We start from the raw sequence: 15,132 nt of genomic DNA, 5'->3' as shown, positions 1-15,132 counted from the left end.
CAGTCTCCAAGTCTACCCAGCAGGTTTCAGACTTGCCTGTGCACACAACTGCAGGTGCTAATTCGTTAAATCCCTCCTCCCCAGCTCTACAACACACACACACACACACACCATTGGTTCTGTTTCTCTGGAGAACCCCAACACAGGGTTATCTTTGACAATCCCCTCTCCCTCTTTTTCCAACATCCATTCAGTCACCAAAGCCCTACTGGTGCCGTATACAACATGCCTCCTGCCGCTACCCTTTCTCTGCCTCCCTGTCCCCTGTCTTGCTTTCGACTCTCAGCATCTCTCACCTGGACTATTTTAAAGTCTCCTAACCAGTCTCTCTGCTTTATCTCCTGCCAATCCACAAGCTACTCCACCACCAGGGTCACCTAAGAATCTGATCGTGACACTTACACCACCAAAGTCTCCCACGGTCTAACGAATATGGCTCAAACCCCTCAATGTAACATGAAAGCTCTTTATCAACAAGTCCAAGTTCTATTCCCAGCTCCGTATCTCTGACTCCTCTCTAAAAAAACCCCAAATTCTAGCTATATTTAGCACCTGTGGATCCCCAAACATGTCATTTCATACCTTCACGCTTTTACATATTTTATTCAATTTACTTGGAATGCCTATCAACTTGTTTTGAAAACATTCCGACCTACTCCTCAAGCCTTAACTCAGATGTACTCTTTGTTCGTAAGCTGTCCCTGGATGCTTGGTCATAGCGTTTAGACAATGATAAAGATCTTTTCGCTAGTCTTATTGTCTTGAAATTGATGTATGTGTCTGTGTTTCTCAAAGACAAGAGGCTCCTTGATGGCAGGGACCGTGTATAATAATAGATACTAATAGATTTTAATAGTAACAATAGTAATTAGATCCCTAAAGGAAAAATAAGGTAAAAACAGAAAGGGGGGAAAACCATAAGAGAATACAGAGGACAACTGAGGGTTTCTGGGGGCTTGGGGTAGGGGAATGGGCCAAATGGGCGATGGGCATTAAGGAGGGCACTTGTTGGGATGAGTGCTGGGTGTTATATGTAGGTGATGAACCACTAAATTTTTCTTCTGAAATCAATACTACACTATATGTTAACTACCTTGGACTAAATAAAAAATAGATAGATAGATAGATAGATAGATAGATAAAATTAGATCCCTAGTCCTGGTCTTCTGTTTAGCTCATAACAGCCATTCAAAAACTGTCCACTGAGCCAATTTTTGTGTGTTAGATTTTAAGCCCTTTGAAGGCAGAAACCATATTGATGTTGATCTTTGTATCACTCATGGTGCCTCTCATAGGATCTCGTACAAAGTATAAGGATCGGGTACATAGAACTATGGACACAGTACACAGATTAAGTACCTAGTACATAGGCTCTTGCTCAATAGAAGAGTGAATTAAAGAAAAGCTTCAGTTCTCTGGAGAAGACAGAAACATCTCATTTCCTGTAGCTACAATGTGTCTGCCATCATTGGCTTCCCTTGCTCAGGGTTGTCACAATGATATTAAGTCAAGCAAGAGTTTGTGCAAAGAAGAAACCGCTGAAGGTCACAGTCTTGAGGAAGAGGAAAGAGAAGGGGACTGTCTGTTAAAAAAAAAAAAATGAAAACTATAAGAACTTTATTTCCTATCTTCTCACAGTCTTCTAGAAAACATTCTTTTTTCTTTTGACAGATTTCAAACCCACAGGAAAGTTGAAAGAACAGTACAATGAACAGCCGGATACCCCTCACACAGATTCACCAACATCTCACCACACCCATTTCCCCATCTCTCTGTTTCTCTATCTATACTTCCCTAGTGCTGAAACACCATCACGGCATTTCACCCCCAAATACCGCATGTTGTACCACTCAGAAGGAGGACTTTCTCTTACGTCACCAGAACACCATTATCCCACCTAAGAAAAGCAACATTAATTCAATAAAATCATCTAGCATAGAATCTGGACTCAAATCTTCCTTATTTTTCCTCCAAATGTCTTCGATGGCATTTTTTTGGACCCAGAATCCAATCGAGTCTCACACATTGATTTGGCTGTCAACATCTCTTCTCCTCAAACTGTTCCTCTGTCGATACCAAACACCTGAAGATCCAGGTCAATTGACCTGTAGAACGTAGGACGTTGCTCTGTTAGGATTTGGTTCAGGTCAAATGCTTCCAGCCAGGTTTGTTGTGTCCCTCCTGTAACATCAGGTCAGGGGACTCACAAGGTCACATTGTCCCACTTCTGGAGATGCTCAGCTTGATGAGGTGCAGATAAGGTGGAGGTATCTCCAATGCAAAGACACACTGTGTGATTAGTAACTAACCTGTGAGATCATGTAAACATGTCTTCCTTGGGGCGCCTGGGTGGCTCAGTGGGTTGGGTGTCCGACTCTTGCTCAGGTCATGATCTCACTGCTCGTGAGTTCGGGCCCCATGTCAGGCTCTGTGCTGACAGCTCAGAGCTTGGAGCCTGCTTCAGATTCTGTCTTCGTCTCTATGCCCCTCCCCTGCTTGAGCTCTGTCTCTCTCTCAAACATAAAAAACAAAAAACTTAAAAAAATGTAAACACATCTTCCTTAGTCTTTTTCCCAGGGGGTCATTGATGACCATTGCCTGAATCACTGATTACATTGAGAGTTAACAAAATGGTGCTTTTCTAAATCTACAGTCTATACTTACTAACTTATAATCTTTTCTAAAGCAGAGCCTCCCTCCTAGCCCTTTTGAGTATCATTATGGAGCCACAAGATTTTTTTTAACTCAATATCATCATTTACCAAGATGATTATTTTGATCCTCAAAGTTTCCCAGATTTGGTAAGTGGGTTCCCTTTCAAAGCTGGCTTCTGTGTCCCTGTGACACAGATTTTTAAATAATCTTTGAACATATCTTGCTTCCTGGCACACAAGATGTTCCTAACGTAGACCCAGTATCAGCCAATTCTCTAAGGAGCCGCTGTTCTTTTCTGGCAGGAAACAGAAAGCAACACCTGGTCTCCAAGTGAGCTCACTGCCATGGGGTGCCATTGATTCTAGGCTCTTTGTATGGACACGGCTAGAATATCACATCATGATCTTACACTCATGGATAGCTCCAGTTCAATTCTTCCCCCAATTCCACATTCTTTGGCTTTCACTGAAAACCCTCATTAGTTCCAAGAATGAGGAACACAGCCTGAGAAGATCTGGATTTGGAAGAGGAGGGGGCACACTGGCAGCAGGCGATGCAGCTTGAGCAGGCATGGAGGCCCTGACACTGGAGAACGAGGGATATGGGCACGAGAGCCTTTAAGAAGAAGGGCTCAAAGCATAAGAGACTCCTAAAAACGGGGAACAAACTGAGGGCTGATGGGGGGTGAGAGGGAGGGGAGGGTGGGTGATGGGTATTGAGGAGGGCACCTTTTGGGATGAGCACTGGGTGTTGTATGGAAACCAATGTGACAATAAATTTCAGATACTTAAAAAAAAAAGTGCTCTCAGCGATTGTCGAAAGCCTGGAGGTAGATGGGGAGTCCATATAATTTATTGATCAAATCAAGACACTTCTGAGAAAGAAAGCAAAGTGCTATTAATAACCATGCCAGAGGGGCTCCTGGGTGGCTCAGTTGGCTGAACATCCGACTCTTGATTTGGGCTCAGGTCATGATCTCAAGCCCCACATCAGGCTCTGCACTGACAGCACAGAGCCTGCTTGAGATTCTCTCCCTCTCTCCCTCTCTCAAATAAATAAAACTTGAAAAAAAATTAAAAATAACCATGCCAGACAGCACGCATGAACTAGCACTGTTTTGGGCGGGCTTAACACATGGTTACTCCAGGTGGAGACAATAAAGGAGAGACCAGACTAAAACTTACTCCAGCGTTTCCTGTCTTTGGGACTGTGGGTTACTGTACTTGAAAAGGCAGTTGTAAATGCTGCTTCTCCGGCTGGGGGTGGTGGGCATGTCTGTGTGATGGCCCCTTGTCCTGCGGAACAGGCTTCATTTACAAGGTGTGTGGCCAGGGCCCTCTCTGGAACCCACTGGGGTGGACATTCTTGCAGAAGGAGCCTCTCCGCTCCAACTCTGTCCACCTCCCTTCCTGATAGGGCAAGAGCGAGAGCAACTTCATCCACAGGAGAATAAACTGTCTACAGGTATGCTGGATGCTAGCTGTTGGCAGAGTTTCTGTAAGAAATCCTGCTGCCCGACACCAGGGGAAGTGGGGGGCTGCAGAAAGCCAGCCCTAGAAGCAGAGCCTACCCCTGGGCTCACATGTATCTTCTCCCTAGAGAAAGAATGGCCTTCAGTCCCAGCCAGACTCTTGTCCAGGTAGCCCGGACTCTGCCTCCGGTTTTGGGGGTAGTTCTGGCTTAGGGCAGGGGGAAAGCAAAGGAGAATGCAAATGGGGTACAGAGAAACCATCCGGTTTCAGTGAATTGGCTGCAAACATACTCAACTCTGAACTGTGTTAAATCCTAAAACTCCTTTGATGGTTCAGAAGACGCCTGAGTCTTGTAAAGCTTCGGGGTCCCCATGAACACGCCTGGCTGTAAACACCCAGCTGTGCCCAGTCGTACACGGCCTGAGGGATACAGGCGACACGCCTTGCGTGCGTGTTCTCAACACGCCCTGGGCCACTATCACAGCCTAAAGGGTCACCAGGTTTTGTGCCTAATTTCTAGTGAGCTAAAATTAGTAACAGGTAACAAGCTGTTACATTTTGAAGGGATGTCCGTGGGCTATGACTCTCACAGCTATTTTCATTACTTTCCACGGATCTAATTCTGGCTTAGAGATTACCCCTGGAGGCTGGAGGCCTGATTTACAGACCTGGGTTTGAAGACGAACACACCACAGTTTTGCTTTGATAATGGAGGTCAAGCTGGAGTGTCTGGGACCCCAGGGGACTGGTGTTTTGAGTCTACGACGTTCTTGGTAAAAACAAACAACAGAAAGAGATCCATCCACAAACTTCGGGAACTCTCCATTGCTCGCGGGACTAGGGACTTAGCTTGTAGAATGGTGCTCAAAACTCTCCTCCATCTGATCTGCGTACCCAAAAGCCTCAATATATTTTCTATCCCATACGCAGTCCATCCGCTGTGGCCGGTGCCTCTGAACGCATTGAGATGAGTTTCTTGCTGGCCACCCCCTCTGCCTGGGTCCACCCCTTGGCCAGGAGCCTGCTGCCCTCGGAACTACAGACCTCAGTATCCGGCACCCTCCTGACGCGGCCAAACATGTTCCCACCTTAGTGACAAGGAAGAAGTTTCTTCTAGCGGTTTTGCCGGGCTCTGTTTCATCCACTGTCCAGAGACACCTTTCTAAAACACAAACCAAGCCCTTCAACTGTCCTGTTGAAAGCCCCCCGATGACCCCAAAGCTCAAACTCCTTATCACTACATAGGAGGAGGCCCTTTTGAGCAACCACCGGCCCATCCCCCTTGGTCCTCTAGCTCAGGACTGCTCAGGGTTTCCTCCCGGGGCCAGGCTGGCCTCCCTTCTGCCTCCTGGATTTGTGTATCACCTGGCTACCTTCTGCAGGTTCCCTTGCCCATGACCTAAGCGCCGGGATGGACATAAGCAGCCTTGTTTCTCTCACTAGAAGCCCACAACCAGCCTTTAATGAACGTTTCATGATCACTAAAAGAAGAAAGATGGGATGAATGATGTAGAATTGCAGTGAGATAGATCCAGGACCATAAGGGGACAAAAAACCCACAGGAGGTTGTAGACCAGGGTGGTGGTTCACAACCTTGGGAGCTCCCCAGGTGAAATCTGAACACCCCACCTCTGTACACACCCACGGAGGGCAGGGAGAGACTGGAGGAGGAGGCAGACCACTGCAGAGGGCTGGGTGGCAGGTTAAGCAGGCGGGGGCCTTACAGACCGGGCTTGTCTTGGGCAAGATCTCCACACCCACTGGCCAGAATCTTAAGTCTGTAAACAGGCCGTAACTGGGTTCAGTCACATACACTGTCCAGATAAGCAACAACACCTGACTCCCTCAAGACTGTATCCTTGAAATGGCTAGCACTGTGGGGATGATGTATAAAACATACATCCCAAGGACAGGGGAGGGGGTGGGGAGCCTGCAGTTGCCCAGGTCCAGTCTGTGGGTCAACCGACAGTCACGGCCCCTCGATGGTGTCTCCGGCATAGGGCCAGAGCAGTGGCTCGTCTGCTGATTTGGGTGTGACTGCTAGCCCAGTGGGAAGGGCTTGGAAGCTAATGTCTTGGAGTGATTTTTGTTACCCATGTACATGCACCTGCCATAGACAGATTGTACCTTTTCAGGATACACTCTTATGGTAGTGTGACCTCAGTTCTCTTTAACCACTCCGAAGTCCTGAAAACCTCTTTTGTGTAGCACCAGGGAGCGATACCTAAACTGGGTGCCCCAGCTGGTATACAGATGGCCACCATCTTGATGTAAGGTTGTTCATCTCCAGTAAGCACGTCCCTGACAGACACTTGTCAAGTGTAGACTATTCTAGTTTGGATATTCCAATTCTTATAAGCACAACAGTCAACCCCGAAGCAGAAATAACCAATTCCTTCTATCAGCTGTGCCTTGGAAACCGGGTACAGTTTTCCTTTCCATTTCCTATGTGTTTGCATTTTGGAATATTGTTCCTATTTATCTGGGCTTACTTCTCCTGGCTCAGTGACAAGGAAATTAGGGAAAATTAGGAATAAGGACTAGATATGGTGAGAATAGGAAGGTAAAATTGCTTCAATAATATTATCAACACAAAAGCGTCTCTTTGCTGGACGAATAAATAATACAACATGTATGCACGGCTCCTTGTATATGACTGGTCACGGGCTCACTGTAGGATTCTACCAGAAAACATTTTAAGGAAAAAAAAAGCAATACTGGGGCACTGCTAGCTCATTCTTAGGCTTAGCTTGATGCTATGTCGATCTTGAAGTGAGAATTAATTATTCCTTATTTTTCTCTCCTATTACAAGCTTTCCAGCTACTTTTGGAAGACAAAAGTGAGCAGACTCTTTTAAGAGTTCCTATGTGTATTTTGGCTTTCTTTGCTGGGGTTGTGTTATTTTCTAAAAGTGATTTTCTAATCTCTTAGATTCGGTGGCCTCAACTATTTTCTCTCCTCCTACACCCCGCCCCACCATCCCTCCATACATTCCCAATTTACTCATTTTCCTCGGATACATATTTTCAAATTGTCTTGCTCATTGGTGTTCACCATTCTGTTCCCAATATACAGAGATTCAAAATTCATAAGAGAATCCTGAACAGTGAGGTTACCCAAATGAGTTTTAAACATGACAGTTTTTGAAACTAGGGGACAAGGTTTGGTGTAATCATAAGTATTATTTTTATGCAATCTTAGTAATGAATAAATTGCTGAAGCATCACAAAGACAATTAGACAAAGAAAAACACCGAGTAGCACCTATTTACGTGTCTACGTTCTACTCCTGTGACATTGTCAGCAATTATTAGAGGTCAGAGGTGAAAAAGGCAGATTAGGGCAATCAGGCCAGGTTTTTTCGCAAACAGTTTTGTGCAGCATTTTTGTGTAGCAATCTTAAGAGAGAGGAAAAAAAAGATTTCATATAGCCTGCGGTAGGCATAATAAGATATAAGAGATACTCTCTCTTTATTTTTTTAATTTTGAGAGGGACAGAGAGAACGTGAGCAGGGGAGGGGCAGAGAGAGAGAGGGAGAAGCAGGCTTAGCACTGTCAGCAAGGAACCCGACACGGAGCTGGAACTCATGAACCCAGGGATCATGACCTGAGCCGAGATCAGACACTTAATCACTGACTGAGACATGCAAGCATCCTGATATGTCTTAAATATAGTAAGTGTTGCAAACCACATAGAGAAACCAAAGTTTAGCTTTCATGTGCCACGTCCACATTTTTTACTACTTCCACAGATCCTCGCAGCAATAGTTAGAATTCAGGGGGAGAAGAAGAAATGTGAAGAATCACATTCATGTTTCTGGGAGCACCTCCCCACCGGTCTGGACAATGGGGATGACCTGCTCTGCCCTGCATGTTCCCCTCCAGCTGCAGAGTCTAGTGAAAACGAGAATATCGTACCCCAGGGGGCTGTGCCCCATCCTAAACAAAGGCTAGATTACACAATAAAGCATCATTTCTCTTTCAGAAGCTTCTGCAGCAGAGGGCCAAGTGAGCGAACCAACACGTGGGAAAAGGTAGTCTTTCTTCCGCGGAAAAAACACCCGAATTGTTTTCCACGGTGCTTTTTCATTGCCTCCCTGGCCACTTTCTATCCGGTTGTCAGCTTCTCTTCAAATGCAAGTCGGACGCGCCAGAGATCCTGCACCGCCTTCTGGAAAACCCCAACCTTTCTACCCCCGGCGGATCATCAAGGCCTCAGTGCACCCTGCAGGTGTACACAAGGAAGTGTGCACCCCCATCTGTAACGGCACACCTTCTCATGTTGATCTCCCAACGGAAATTATTCCCCCCGCCCACCACCTTGTGTCCCTCCTCCTCACAACTCAGGGCAGATGCCATTATTACAAAGAGCTCCTAAAACCTGACTCTGCTGCTCTTTCCCTAATTTGGGGTAGCTTGATTTAAATGAAGACTCTCAGCACCCAGCAATTATTTCCACCACAGCGGTTATCACATTGTAATTAGCCCCTCCTTGGCCCATGAGCTTCCCGTGGCCACTGAGCTTAGCAAAGCGTTTCGGGCACATAGTAGGGGTTCAAGAAACCCTTGCGTGAACTCTAGGAATATACCCTCTTGAGGTGTGTCATCTAAACGCCCAAGCACACACACCCGTAATGTACAGATCAATGAATTTTCACATACGTATCCATGGAGATAGAAACATAATGACGGCCCAGGTGAGCATTATCGAGCATTCCCCAGAGGCTCCCTTGAAACAACAGGCTTTAATTGCTCTGGGAATGAGCCCCATGCATCTTGTGAAAGCGGGCTGGTGGCCAGTATGAACCCCAAGAAGATAGAAGCAGCCCTAATTCCCTGCCGGTAGAATGCCCCGGAGAGGGAAGGGGAATTTTTACTCTAGAGAAAAGTGAGAACAGGAGGATTGAAGAATAGAACATAAAAAAAAAAAATGCAACCGGCGAAAAGCGAGCATAACAATGACATTGCTTGCCTCTCCCCCCCTCCCCCCCCCAACTCAACCCTGCAATGCCAGGGCCAGGCCCGGTGTGGGCGGTCTCAGGGTTGCCTGTCACCCCTCACAGCCGCCTTACCCAGGTTCTGATGGCTGTGGAGACACGGACACCAGAGTGACTCAGAAGTAACCGTAGTCAAGGCTTGCCAAACCTTAGGTGACACGCGCAAAGGGTCCCTTCTCCGCCTGGGTTCTGGCTTCTCACCTGCACCTCCCACAGACCAACGTGCATTTTTGGGGCAGCGGACTTTGCTTAAGTCGCTCCCCTCCCCCGTCGCTGCGGCCTGACGCTCCTTCATTGACCCAAATGGGGTTTTTTTTTTTGCTTTTGTGTTTTGCTTTTTTTTCCTTTCTCAGTCCAGCATGTCTAGCATCACATTATTCCCAGAGGACTAAAAGAAAGACCTCCGCGCAGGCTGTCCAGGCGGTGCCCGCAAAGGCGCTGGGCTGCCATCCGCTGCCCGCGGAAGGGGCGCCCCGTAACGCCCTCCAAGGCCGGCGGAGGGGCGAGCGGCGGCCCCGGCCCGAGGAAGTCAAGATGCCCGGTTGATTCCGCCGGGTCCCGGGCGAGGCCTTCGAGGGGGGCGCGCGCGCTCCCCGGGACGCCGCCCAGCGCCCCGCCCCCGCGCGAGCTTGGCCGCACCCACTTCCCCCGGGAGGCGCCCCCGCCGCCGTCGCCGCCGCCGGGGCTGACGTCACGAGGCACCCAGCCGCCGGCGCCCCGCGGTGCGCGCCCCGCGCGGGGACCCGCCGCCCTCGCCGCGCCGACACCCGGACGCGCCGCGCGCGCGCGCCCGTCCCCGCCCGCAAGCGCGGCCGAACATGGCGAGCCCGGAGCCCCCGGAGCACGCCGCGGAGGGATGCCCGGCCCCGGCTGCCGCGGAGCCGCCCCGGGCTCCCCCCGAGGAGCAGGGAGAGGAGGCGCGGGAGGAAGGGGCGGTGGCGGTCGTCGCGGGGCGACAGGTGGAGGAGGCCGCCGGCGGGGTGGCCGCCGCCGTGACCTGGCTGCTGGGGGAGCCGGTGCTGTGGCTGGGCTGCCGCGCGGACGAGCTCCTGAGCTGGAAGAGGCCGCTGCGCAGCCTGCTCGGCTTCGTCGCGGCCAACCTGCTGTTCTGGTGAGAGCTCGGGCTGGGTGGGGACGCCCAGGAGGGCAGGTGACCTTGGGGCGCCCGGGAGCGGGCAGAGGGGGCGCCCCGGGCGCGGTGTGTGTGTGTGGGGAGGGGGGGGGGGTTGTGCACGCTGAACCCTGCGACGGAAGTGTCCGCCCTGCCCCACTTTCGGGGCCACCTTTCTCGAACAGGTAGACACACACACCAACTTTCCTGCAGAAGCGCTTCGCTACAAACACAGTTGTCACCCTCCGTGTGTGTATCCACCCTGGCAAGGGAGGCGGTTGGCTGGCCCGCAAGCACCTGTACCTACAGGTGTGCCGAGCGTGCCCGGAAACTTGGGCCTTTGCTTTCGAAAACTCACGGGTTTTCACCTGCTTGCCAAAACCATGCCAGTGCAAACGTGCTTGAACTTGTATTCGCTCTCGCACCCCGAGCAGGCGTGTGGACCAGCTTAGGTACACGCTCAAGACTGCGCCGCCTTCATCAGCCACCTGATAGGCACTGAATGATTTGTTTTTCCATTCCCTGGAGGGTTGGGTTTACTCTCTTAATTCCCTGATGAGAAAACAGGAGGCAAACAGGTGGATTAGGTACATCACCCCCTCCCCCCGCCACCCAGGTGTGCACAGTGTGGAAAACAGTCGTATTTTCAGGTGAAGTACAGATAGAATACACAGGAATGTTCTCGGAAAAGCCCCTGATCAACAGGTTTGTCTCTCCAAAAAGAGCCCTTCACCAGTAAGGACAGGGAAAGTGTCTCACTCCTTCACCGAAGGACGTGCCGTTCCTCTGTTACCAGTCTGATGGGGGGTGGAGAAAAGCGTTCTTTGTTTGCAACTGTGTCCTCATAACAAGCATGATCCACACCAGTGCAGGATAAGCAGGGGTTTGGCAGGAGATACCTTGTTACAGGACACAGATTTCTTAACCTTAACGTTAGGATATAAAGTAACCAAAACATACACAGTCTGCCATTTTCTTTGTTAACCAGAGCAACTTGAAGATTTCTCTACTGATCTGTACCAGTCCTGGTTTCCTCTTAAAATGAGCGATATCTTACCAGGGTCCTTGAATGTGAATTTACTTTGGGTATCCTAGCTGTGTGTGTTTCTACTGTTTATTCCAAATTTCTTTATCCTGTTATAAAGTTTTGTAAGGCCTCAAATAAGGAGGATATGTTGTATTATGCTACACGGAGCCACAGTCAAATAATCTCAGGGCTGTGTTTCCCTCGTTTTTCAAATTGTACTTATTTATTATTAAAAAATAAGGTAATAGCCTCGTAGTTCAGACGTTTAAAGGTACAAAGTGATACACATTTTGAGGTTGTCTTTGCTATGCCTGTCTCTGGCTACCCAGTTTTCTCTCAGAGGCAACCAAGGATACAGTTTCCTCTGTAGCTTTCCAGATTGTGAATGTTTTAGCAAATAGGCAATATTCTACACAAATTGTGAGATACTATTTGGGCTATTCCTCTTCTCCTATGTCTTGGCAATCACTTATTCTTTTTCAACTGCATAGGATTCTATCATTAGGATGCTACAAATTATTTAACCTGTCTCCTAATGGACCAAGATAATTTCCAAACTTCTGCTATTTTAGTGTTAGAGCTAATGGCCTCTGACACGCATTATTCTGCATATGTGAAAGCATTTCTGTAGGAAAGAGTCCCAGAAGTTTAATTTTTGGGTCCAAGAGAATGTGCATGTGTAATTTTGATGGATATCATTGTAGAATGTCCTTGGAATTCTATTAATTTAAACTCCAGCCAGCAATATGGGTGACTGCCTGTTCCTCTCTACTCTTGCAAACAGTGTTATACCAAACTTTTTGATCTTAAAAAGCAGGTAGGTGAAACAGCGTGTCCCAGTTTGGCATTAAGTTGCATTTCTCTGGGATTGAGCAGTTTTTCTCATGTTCAAGATCCATTATAATTATCTTTTCTTTGCATTATCTATTTATATATTTATAAATATATATATTTTGTGTATATATATATGTATTTTTTTCTTTGTCCATATTTTTAGTTGTGCTATTGGGCTTTTTCCTATTGATTTGTAGGAACTCTTTATGTTAACAACTTTAGCCTAATGAGTGTAAGTTGTAAACATTTTTTTTCTGATATATTTTTAATAACAGCCATTAAAGAGAATGTTTTTTTGCATAAAGTAATTGAAAGGCATATTTGGTGTTATTTTTGGAGTGATGTCTTCCATCCATTAAAAGCAATATTTAAGTAAGCTCTGTGCCCAGCGTGGGGCTTGAACTCATGACCCTGAGATGAAGAGTTGCATGCTTTACCTACCAAGCCAGTCAGGCACCCCCATCTATTTTTATGAGTTTGATGGGCAGGTAAACAGTGGCCAGGCATTCAGTCCAATTACAGCTTTCTGCTTCTCTGTTTTATTTCTTCTCCTGTTTACATTATCTACATTCTGTGCATGTTTTCTTTGACAGAAAGATAATTGTCCTGCTTTTTAAATTCTTAAATACTTACTAATTGCAATTTCTGACCCATTTATTAATTTTATTAAACTGTTGGTGTTTTATCCCCCTCTGTTGCTTTTGGGGTTAAAACAATTTTCACAGTCACCGTATTCTTTAAATAGTGTGCTGATCAAGTGGTCTTAAATTATGTGATGCTCTAACATTCTGTGTCCTGGGGATTCTCAAATTTGGTATTTTTCATGAGAAAAACAGATCAGCGTTCAAAGTAAGGAACCCTAATCTTAAGCGATGGTGATGATGTTTTCTCTTTAATTGGTGTTATTTCATTTTTGTGGAAGTTCACTTTTTAAAAATATTTTTTTTTGAATGGTTTAGTACTTGATGTGAGCTGTAGCTTTCATGATTTTGAGTTTGGGCTCAAAAGCTCTAACATTTTTTACCTGCATGTGTAAAATCTGCAAGATTTTCGTGCTGTGAACCAGGAGCACAAAGTCTGAGAGATGCCTGTAACCAATGGGTATAACAGAAAGTTGTGTGAAGGAAGCGTAAGAGAAGAATCAGAAAGAGGATAGTTCATTTGATGGAGTTTGGGGGGAGTGACAGCAAAGTGGATGGAAGAGCTTGTGGCTCTTCATAAGGCCATCATGCTTGAACGAGACCCCGACGGACAGGAATGATTGGGGTAGATCTAACATACGGTCAAAAGCATTCCAACCTTAAGAACTTGTACTTCGTGTTTTCATGCAGTCACACAGTGGTTGGTAGAGAAAATAAGGAGATGAGACTGGCTAGTTGTTTGGGACACATGTTTGGGGGCAGTGGTCACCTCGAATGTCAGACCATGTGTTTGAACTTGTTTTTTTCTATAGACAATGGGGACCCCCCCAAAAAAAAGTCAAAGTGTCCGTGAATATGTTAACGGGTAAGTAAATTTTGGTACATGTTTTCCTATCATAAAAGACTATATCACAATGAACATAAACTACAGCTATAGGCAACAATATAGATGAATTTTACAAACATCACTTTGGTCAGAAGAATCACACAATACATGTAGGACGATCCAGTTTCTTGAAAGTTTTAGAATGTGCAAAACTACACAGTATTGATTAGGGCCATGCACATAGGAGATTAGAAAGACACTCTTATCCCTAAAATCAACAAAATGTTTATGCCTGGGAAGAGTGAGAAGGTATGACCACAGAGGGACACATAGAAAGTTCTGGGGCACAAGCAGTGTTTTATTTTTTGACTCAGGTGGTAGTTACATGACATTAAAATTCTAATTATTTTAAACCTGTGCATGTGTTCTCATCTATGATGTATTTTATGAAAAATGCTCGAATGCTAAATAATGCTTAAGAAATGGTATGCTCTCACGGCTCAGAGGAGCTTGATCAAATGTAGACCCCATATAGTGCCTGTCTCGAGAAGCAGGATTTCCACAACCTGAAATAGATTGGGCACCAGCCCAGTAGTCTCAGGGCTGGGTCTTCCTCATTTTACCAACAGAGGACATGTTTTTGAAATTGTCTCTCTTAATTTTAAATTTTATTTATTTTAAGAAAACGCTAATACCGCTGCACAGTTCAAAAGTTTAAAAGTACAAAAGGCTAAACAGCCTGGAGATCTCTTTCCCACGCCTGTCCCTGGCTACCCAGTTTCCTCGCAGAGGCAATCAAGGACACCACTTTTCTTTTAAATATAATTTATTGTCAAATTGGCTAATATGCGGTATGCAGTGTGCTCTTGGGTTTTGGGGTAGATTCCCATTTCTTGCTTCCATACAACACCCAGTGCTCATCCCAACAAGTGTCCTTCTCAATGCCCACCACCCATTTTCCACTCTCCCTTACCCTCCCCGCACCCCCCCCCCATCAACCCTCAGTTCTCTGTATTTAACAGTCTCTTATGGTTTCCCTCCCTTTCTCTCTGTAACCTTTTTTCCCCCTTCTCTTCCCCAATGGTTTTCTGTTAAGTTTCTCAAGATCCACATATGAGTGAAAACATATGACATCTGACCTTCTCTGACTTATTTCACTCAGCATAAATTACCCTCCAGTTCCATCCACGTTGCTGCAAATGGCAGGATTTCATTTTTCTCGTTGCCAAGTAGTATTCCATTGTATGTAGAAACCACATTTTCTTTATCCATTCATCAGTTGATGGACATTTAGGTTCTTTCCATAATTTGGCTATTGTTGAAAGCGCTGCTATAAACATTGGGGGTACATGTGTCCCTATGCATCAGCACTCCTGTATCCTTTGGGTAAATTCCCAGCAGTGCTATTGCTGGGTCATAGGGTAGATCTATTTTTAACTTTTTGAGGAACCTCCAAACTGTTTTCCAGAGCGGCTGCACCAGTTTGCATTCCCACCAACAGTGCAAGAGGGTTCCCGTTTCTCCACATCCTCGCCAGCATCTATAGTCCCCTGATTTGTTCATTTTAGC

The 15,132-nt window shown here is 46.5% G+C and overlaps 1 protein-coding gene and 1 long non-coding RNA gene across 3 annotated transcripts in view; one reads left to right on the top strand and one right to left on the bottom strand.

Annotated features, from left to right (window-relative positions):
* LOC132680695 (uncharacterized) overlaps nt 1-9,641 on the bottom strand; it is a 33,196-nt gene extending 23,555 nt beyond the window's left edge. For both annotated transcript variants that reach the window (XR_013554648.2, XR_009610669.3), the window contains exon 1: nt 9,200-9,641. This is a non-coding gene — a long non-coding RNA (uncharacterized LOC132680695). The remainder of the gene's footprint in view (nt 1-9,199) is intronic.
* A 257-nt stretch (nt 9,642-9,898) lies between these two features.
* The window catches only part of RETREG1 (reticulophagy regulator 1), a 131,583-nt gene continuing 126,349 nt past the window's right edge, over nt 9,899-15,132 (top strand). Inside the window, exon 1 of the mRNA XM_060634383.3 lies at nt 9,899-10,235. Within this exon, the coding sequence (XP_060490366.2) occupies nt 9,943-10,235 (293 nt within the window). The 5' untranslated portion in view covers nt 9,899-9,942. The remainder of the gene's footprint in view (nt 10,236-15,132) is intronic.

Source organism: Panthera onca, chromosome A1, assembly GCF_046562875.1.
Source record: "Panthera onca isolate mPanOnc1 chromosome A1, mPanOnc1 haplotype 2, whole genome shotgun sequence".
Lineage (NCBI taxonomy): Eukaryota > Metazoa > Chordata > Mammalia > Carnivora > Felidae > Panthera > Panthera onca.
Note: the sequence above shows the minus strand (reverse complement) of the source record. Positions and strands in the feature narration are given on the sequence as shown.